Consider the following 7,599-nt stretch of genomic DNA (forward strand, 5'->3'; position numbering starts at 1 on the left):
AGACTGCCATACGGGAGATGACAACCAAGGGGTTTCGGGCCTATACCAGCTCTACAGCCATTACAAGATACCAACATCACCCACTTCGATAATCTGCTCAATTTAATCCAATTTAACCAGCACCCTGCCGGGCTGCATGTCAAACATTTAAGATTGCGAGCTCTTTGGTCTATAAATCGGACACCACGTTATTAGCTCGGACCTCTGTAGGGTGACGTCCAATTGCACGCCATGGTCCGTCTCCGAGAGATTCCTCGGACTGCAACTTTTGCATGGTCACCAGGCACAGCCTTGCCCCTGCTAGCTACTGGCACGAAGGCAGGCGCCGTCGATGCTGACTTCTCAAACGAGACTCAGCTTGAATTGTGGGATCTAAAGCTTGGAGATTCTGCTCAAGGCATAGAGCTTCAGCCATCCGCAAGTATTGGCACGGACTCCAGGTAAGGTCTTTGCGGCGTTATTGGCATTACTGGGGCATCTCTATCATTAATAAACGCATGTTTGTCCCAGCATTGGGGTGTGTGCTAACTTAGCTAGGTTCCACGATATAGCTTGGGGTCCCGCCAGCGGAGGTCACCCTCGAGGAATAATTGCTGGAGCTCTGGAAAATGGATCATTAGATTTGTGGGATGCGGAAAAGTTATACAATGGGGCAAGGTATTAACGGGTGTCTTTTCTCCTTCAACAATTTGCTGAATCGTTCGCAGCGGATCTTTTCTGTCGAGAACGACCAAACACAGTGGCGCAATTAAGTCTCTGCAATTCAATCCCTTCAGACCCGAATTATTGGCAACAGCCGGTGCAAAAGGAGAGGTCAGGCTTCATGAACAGCGCTAATTAGTTTCCTTATTTGCTAACGTCTTCTAGCTTTTTATCTCTGACTTGAACAATGTCGCGAACCCTTTCCGCTTGGGAAACCCGGCTGCTAGAGCGGATGATTACGAAAGTCTGGATTGGAATAAGAAAGTCCCGCATATTCTTGTCACTGGCAGTAGCGGTGGATTTGTCACTGTCTGGGACGTGAAAGCTAAAAAGGAGAGTTTAACTCTTAATAATTTTGGGCGAAAACCAGTCAGTGCGGTCGCCTGGGATCCGGACGTGGTGAGTATCTCCTTTACCCTTCCTAATCACATAAGCTCACCAAGTTGTAGCCGACAAAGCTCATCACTGCGATTCCGAATGATACTGATCCACTCATTCTTGTTTGGGATCTTCGGAACTCAAATGCTCCTGAAAGGGTATGTTTTGAGCTTTGACAACGCTTGCAAACCGATTTTCTGACCAATTGCTAGACGATGCTAGCACATGAGCAGGGTGTGCTTTCCTTGTCCTGGTGTCGGCAAGATAGTGACCTGCTCCTCTCTTGTGGCAAGGACAATCGCACAATATGCTGGAACCCCCACACTGGCCAGCCCCTTGGAGAGTTTCCCGTTGTGACAAACTGGACTTTCCAAACAAAGTGGAACCCTCATAATCCCAATCTGCTTGCTACGGCATCTTTTGATGGCAAGATCGCCGTTCAAACAATTCAAAACACAAAACCTCCCACCGACCAAGTCGCGGCCTCTCAATCGCAACCTTTAGATGACGAGGATTTTTTTGCAAAGGCACAAACACAACCGCAGGTTGGTGGGTTTTCGCTCCCGAAAGCTCCGAAGTGGCTTGAGCGGCCCGTGTCTGCATCATTCGGATTTGGAGGCAAAATTGTTACTGTGGGACGCGAAGCTCCTGCAAAGGGCGGTGCTAGGACGTCAAAAATTCAAGTACAGCCTTTTGTGATAGATTCCGAAGTTGGAACCGCAACGGAGGACTTTGAGCAATCGCTGAAAGAGGGCGATCTCGCAAGCATATGCGAATCAAGAATAGCTCAAGCAAAATCGGAGGAAGAAAAGGCAGATTGGAAAGTTATAGAGACATTGATCTCTGAAAACCCGAGAAAGGGTCTGATTGAATATCTGGGTCTCTCTGCGACCAGTAGTACGATTGAGTCTCCGCCAGTCCCAGTACCAGCATCCAGCGACGCTGAGAGGTCGGAGGGAACCTTAAGTGCACTGCCCAACGGTTCAGCAAAAGCAAAGGATAATCGTCTCTCGGCTTTCTTCGAGAATACAGGAGACAGCGATCAGTTCTTGTCAGAGCTCGCTGCAACCAAGGGAGCGAAAACGAACAACCCCTTTCAGATCTACACCGGTTCTGAATCCGAGGCAGATAAGGAGATCACCCATGCGCTGGTACTTGGCCAATTCGAGAAAGCCCTTGATGTATGCCTGAAAGAAGACAGGATGTCCGACGCTTTTATGGTAGCAATATGTGGAGGGCAGAAGTGTATCGACAAAGCTCAAACGGCCTACTTTACAAAGAAGGCCCAGGGTCCTAATTACCTCCGATTGCTAGCTTCAGTTGTCGGTAAAAACCTTTGGGACATCGTCTATAATGCGGATATCGCAAACTGGAAAGATGCCATTGCCATTCTTTGCACTTACGCGGAGGAAAAGGAGTTCCCTGATCTCTGTGAGGCCTTGGGTGATCGTCTCCGAGACGGCAATGTCGAAAATGGGTCCGTTTCTGGGCTTCGAAAAGATGCTTCATTCTGTTATCTTGTCGGATCAAAGCTGGAAAAAGTTGTTTCAATTTGGGTCGAAGAGCTTGGCGAAAACGAGGAAACAAGCCTGGGACAGTCATCAGCCAATAGCACTTTCGCCATTCACGTCAGATCTCTGCAGGACTTTATTGAAAAGGTCACTGTTTTCCGAGAAGTTACCAAATTTCAGGATACGGATCGCCAGAAGTCTTCTGACTGGAAATTGTCGGCTCTTTACGACAAATATCTCGAGTATGCTGATATTGTCTCTGCACATGGCCAGTTGCCAATTGCCGAGAGATACCTTAATCTACTACCGACAAATTATCCTGCGGCTGAGGTTGCCAAGAACCGCGTGGCACAAGCGTCTAGGAAACCGACTTCAAACTTAGTTGGCCGCCAGCCTGTTGCAACCGCCAGATCAACCCAACGCGTTCAGCCGGTGATAAGTGGCTTCGCTCCCGTACAACAACAATCTGTGTTTCCGCCGTCAGCTGCGACTAATATTCATGGTCCCGCGCCGGCGCCCGTTTCAGCCTCGGCGTCAGTTCCTTCTCAAGTTCCTCCGGTAGTTAATCCGTATGCTGGTTTAGCCGCCGCTCAGCCCGCGAATCCTTATGCTCCGTCGGCAGCTGCGACAGCTTATTCGGGCTCAGCGTATCAGTCTCCGCAGCAAGCAAGCCACATCGCTGCTGTCGGACCTCCTCCAACTCAAGCCCTGGCAGCAGCAGGAGCTGGAGCAGCTCGTGGCGTACCTGCTACTACACCTTCGGTGATGCCTCCTCCACCGCCAAAAGCCAGTGCCACAGCAAATTGGAATGATACGCCTGAATTTCTCAAAACCACATCCTCTCGACGTGGCACACCTGGTGCTGGAACAGTTACCTCACCTTTTCCGAATCAACCTAGCTTTGTTGCCCCACCGCCACCAGCGCCTTTTAATGGACAGCAGAGAGCAACACCTCCTCTCGCTCCTCCGCCAAAAGGGCCAGCCCCTCCGGCTCGGATGACCTCGCCGCTCGTCAGTGGAGTTGTGCCTCATATGCAGCATCCAGATCGCCCGCCCTCTGCAGCCGCATCGGCTTACGCTCCACATGTCTCAAGCCCACAATTGGGTGCAGCTCCGCAACAACACACTATCCCCCGCGGTCCATCACCATATAACCCACCTCCTGCTGGGCCACCTTCTAGCAACCGATATGCCCCGGCTCCTCCGGCACCAGTCCCCCAGCAGGTTTCGTCACAAATGGCTCCTCCACCAACAATGGTGGCTGCTCGACCTGGACCGCCTCCTCCTAATCCCTATGCCTCTATGAGTACCGGAGTTTCACAACAGCAGTCACCAGGGAACTTTCCCCCAACTCAGCCTTTCCCCCCGCAGCCGAGCCCAGCTCAGTTCCAAGGCCCAGCGGCAGGATCAATTCAGGGGTCAAGGCCAAGCACAGCGCAGTCGCACAGGGCGCCGTCCCCTGCACAACCAAAGTTCCGTGAGTATCGATCGCTTTCACACCTTGTGATAACACCCTTACTTACGGTCAAGCAGCCCCTGGTGACCGATCTCACATTCCAGAGCAAGCACGACCTGTTTATGAAATCCTTAGTAATGAGATGCAACGTGTTAAATCGCAAGCTCCTAGCTCATTTAGAGCTCAAGTCAATGACACAGAGAAGCGTCTGAATATCCTCTTCGACCACCTTAACAATGAAGACCTCCTGAAATCGGACACAATCACCAATATGGCCCATCTAGCTGGGGCCCTTCAGTCTAGAAACTACGTAGAGGCTCAGGCGATTCAGGTCGATCTTATGACAAACAAGACAGAAGAGTGTGGACAGTGGATGGTAAGCGATACTTTAGGGTTTTTATAATGGTGCCTAGCTGACGGATAGCCTTATAGGTTGGTGTGAGAAGGTTGATTGGCATGAGCAGAGCGACCCCAATCTAAAAATGTTGGTCACGAACAAGACCAGCAACTCTTATTTATACAGGTACATATGGGAATGTAGAAAATTTTTCAGCGTGATATCATCTAAATCCTCTTTAAACTTCCATATTGGATCAATCGCCGCATTCCTATATGATCCCTGGTCTGTGTAGCACAAAGAATTTAAAGAATAGTAAAATTTCTGAGTTTTGCGCTGTACTATGAGAACCGTGTTCGTCATTATCAGTGTTCGGAGGGCTGAGAACACGTCCTCCGATAGCGTATGCCTGAAGTTTACGCTGGTTTCGCCCGGACTTTTCTTATAGTTGCCCTTAGGGATCAAATACCCACCTCAACTGTCATAGTTAAACCCCAGGTGCATGCGGTTACTCCTCTCGCGCAGTGGTGCACAACAGCGCGAGCCCGTCCTACTCCGGGTGGGTTGATCACATCTACTAGTAATGGGCATTGGCAACGGTTGGAAGGAAATGAGTATATTAACGGTTCCGATAAATGCAATTTTGGGCCGTCATCAATCCAGGCAGTGAAAACGGGCAGATTACCCATAAGCTTTAAGGTTCTGGGTTCACACAAGTGTTAAGAAAATTTTGCGGTTGTCGAAATCCAGAGTCCGATCACAATGGTTGGATTATGGCGCAAGCAAATTGAAAAAACCGACGAAGAATGAATCGTCTGTATTTTTATGCTACACAGACGCGAAGACTGCGGTGTCAACCGCGCAACTCGACCTATGCGACCCCGGCAATTTCTGTCACTCGACCAGACACGCTACCATCCGGCCCAATCAAGCCATCCCAAATTGAAAAATGTTACTTTTCCGTTTGATTATTTTGAAGAGTATTAATGGCATCAAATAATCGCCAATTTAAGCCTCCCGGGCGGGAACACGACCACGGCCGAAGCCACCACGGAACTGAGGAGCGAATTCGCCGGGGGCACCGCCCTCCTTGCCCTCACCCTGGTCGCGTCTCCGGTAGCCACCCTCTCTGTCGCCACGGTCGCGGCGGGGACCCCGTCTCTCTTCACCACCGAGCATGCCACGAGGGGGAACGTGAGAGCGCTGCTGCTTGATGTGGGTAGCAGGGACGATCTCGGCGGGGAGGTGGAGCCATTCCCGGAGGTAGTCGAGACCCTCAGGGGTGAGGGTGTAGTAGTACCATTGCCAGGAGAACTGGGTCTTCAGATAGCCGCGAGAAGTAAGGGACTGGCAAGCCTTGATGACCTGTATTACAGTCTCAGTATAACTGATGCGAAAGTTGACGGGTTTATCTAAACTCGTGTAGAGCGACGTACGTAAAGGTTCTTGGTGTCAATGTCACCGTGCTTGGGGAGGTTGAAGTCCTTCTTCGCAACGAGTACACCCTCTATTTAGCAACATTCCAAATTAGCTCGTTGTTCATTCATCTGTCAAGGCACGCCTTAAAATGCGCGTTGTAAACCGGTGGAAACCATACCGCGGAAGAGGTACTCGTGGATCTTCTTGCGGTCAACCTTGGGGATGAGCCTGCAATATAATTAGCAGTGAAATTGATAGCATATAACATTCACATCGGATTCAGAACGTACATGATTGCGGCGTGCTGGGTTATCGGTCTGCCGGGTCGGATGCTCGTCGTCGTCGTTGTCGTCGAACCCAGAATTGCGAAATTCGGGATAGGCGATGTGTGGTTGAGGGCTTGCAACCCTTAGCCCTCAGCCACACCCACCAGATGTCATGTGTTCATCAGATTGGAGGTCTTAGGCGAAATCGTGGCCACGAATCCCCGCGAATGCTCAAAACGCCACATCTAGAAGATGCGGTTTCTGCCACTAGCGCAATAAAGCGGAGCCTGGAATCTCCCACCAGCCATCGAACGCTTAGAGTAAGTTAGAGGCTGATTGGGCAAGCAACATCGTCATCTTGACTTCTACATCCTAGTCATCCAAACTCTGCATATATCAATCGGAGAAGAGCTTCAGCCATTTTCTGGCATCACTTGTCATGGCATCCCATCAGATTAACATCCTTTTGAGCTCTTTCCCCGGGCTGGGCTTGCCACCTACGCTCTCACTTCAGCTGTCACCTACTGCGTCGATATCCGACCTCACATCACAAATATGGGAGCGACTTCCAGCAATTCATTCGCGATTAATCCTAACATCCAATGAAAATAAGCAAATCTTACCGTCCTCTCTATCGGTGTCCTCACTTTTGACAAATGGAGATGACTTTTTACCCCTTCGACTATCTGTGCCTCTCTGTGGTGGTAAAGGTGGATTTGGTTCCCAATTACGTGCAGCGGGAGGTCGAATGTCATCCCGTCGCAAGAAGAATCAGGGTGAGGACAACGGATCTAACCGGAATCTTGACGGGCGGCGCCTCCGAACGGTCAATGAAGCTAAGGCTCTTGCCGAGTATCTCGCACTTAAGCCTGACATGGAGAAAAAGGAAAAAGACGAGAGACGCAAACGCTGGGAGGAAGTTGTTGCATTGGCCGAGCGTAGAGAACATGAAATCAAGAGCAGTTCAAAGGGAAAAGTGGATGGTCAATGGGTCGAAGACAAAGAAGAAGCCGGAGAAAGAACCAGAGAGGCAGTCCTGGCTGCTATGAAAGATGGACATTATCGCGACAATATTCTGAGCACTTCTGCCGATACCTCAAGTAGTAGCAATTCAAAGGGGGCAAGCGACGAGAGCGAGGACGATGCGGGGCCCTCAAGCTCGACGGCAACTTCACCGCCCTCGTCTGTTGACGTGGCTCCTGGTCGAACTTTTTTTGGCTTCGATGAGGACGACGAGTTCATGAGCGATGAGGAGGAGGAGGAGATTGAAGATGAGAACATGGATGCTGATGATTTGAATGACATCAAGGGCAAGGGTAAAGCCGCGGCTTGAGAGACCCTTTCTAATATGTGCGTTTTCCGGTTATTATAGCATGGTGTTCTGGGAAATTCTGGCGTCATGGGTTTTTCGTTCGAATGATGAGGGAATTGAAGGGCATATTAAGATATCAAATTCGTGCTTGTTATTAAGTTTTTTTTTTTTTTTTTTTTTTTTAATCAATTGGCTGGCCAGTTGTCAGTTTTTTTATT

At 49.9% G+C, this 7,599-nt stretch overlaps 3 protein-coding genes across 3 annotated transcripts; 2 read left to right on the forward strand and 1 right to left on the reverse strand.

Moving 5' to 3' along the window:
• Window positions 1-12: 12 nt before the first annotated feature.
• L228DRAFT_250390 (hypothetical protein) lies at window positions 13-4,686 on the forward strand. Its single transcript, XM_018333322.1, has 8 exons — window positions 13-440; window positions 538-657; window positions 708-813; window positions 868-1,101; window positions 1,152-1,238; window positions 1,293-4,068; window positions 4,125-4,423; window positions 4,480-4,686. Exons 1-8 carry the CDS (start codon window positions 232-234, stop codon window positions 4,525-4,527), a joined length of 3,879 nt encoding a protein of 1,292 aa, XP_018185528.1. The 5' UTR covers window positions 13-231; the 3' UTR covers window positions 4,528-4,686.
• Window positions 4,687-5,249: 563 nt separating this feature from the next.
• On the reverse strand, window positions 5,250-6,171 carry L228DRAFT_32867 (hypothetical protein). Its single transcript, XM_018336481.1, has 4 exons — window positions 6,094-6,171; window positions 5,982-6,031; window positions 5,821-5,891; window positions 5,250-5,749 (listed from the first exon to the last, which is right to left on the reverse strand). Coding segments are annotated over exons 1-4 (480 nt in total). The 5' UTR covers window positions 6,096-6,171; the 3' UTR covers window positions 5,250-5,392.
• Window positions 6,172-6,312: 141 nt separating this feature from the next.
• L228DRAFT_250392 (hypothetical protein) lies at window positions 6,313-7,564 on the forward strand. Its single transcript, XM_018333323.1, has one exon. The coding sequence runs from the start codon at window positions 6,509-6,511 to the stop codon at window positions 7,400-7,402; it is 894 nt and encodes a 297-aa protein (XP_018185530.1). The 5' UTR covers window positions 6,313-6,508; the 3' UTR covers window positions 7,403-7,564.
• The last annotated feature ends 35 nt before the right edge of the window (window positions 7,565-7,599 follow it).

This window comes from Xylona heveae, assembly GCF_001619985.1.
Source record: "Xylona heveae TC161 unplaced genomic scaffold L228scaffold_11, whole genome shotgun sequence".
In the NCBI taxonomy this organism is placed as follows: domain Eukaryota; kingdom Fungi; phylum Ascomycota; class Xylonomycetes; order Xylonales; family Xylonaceae; genus Xylona; species Xylona heveae.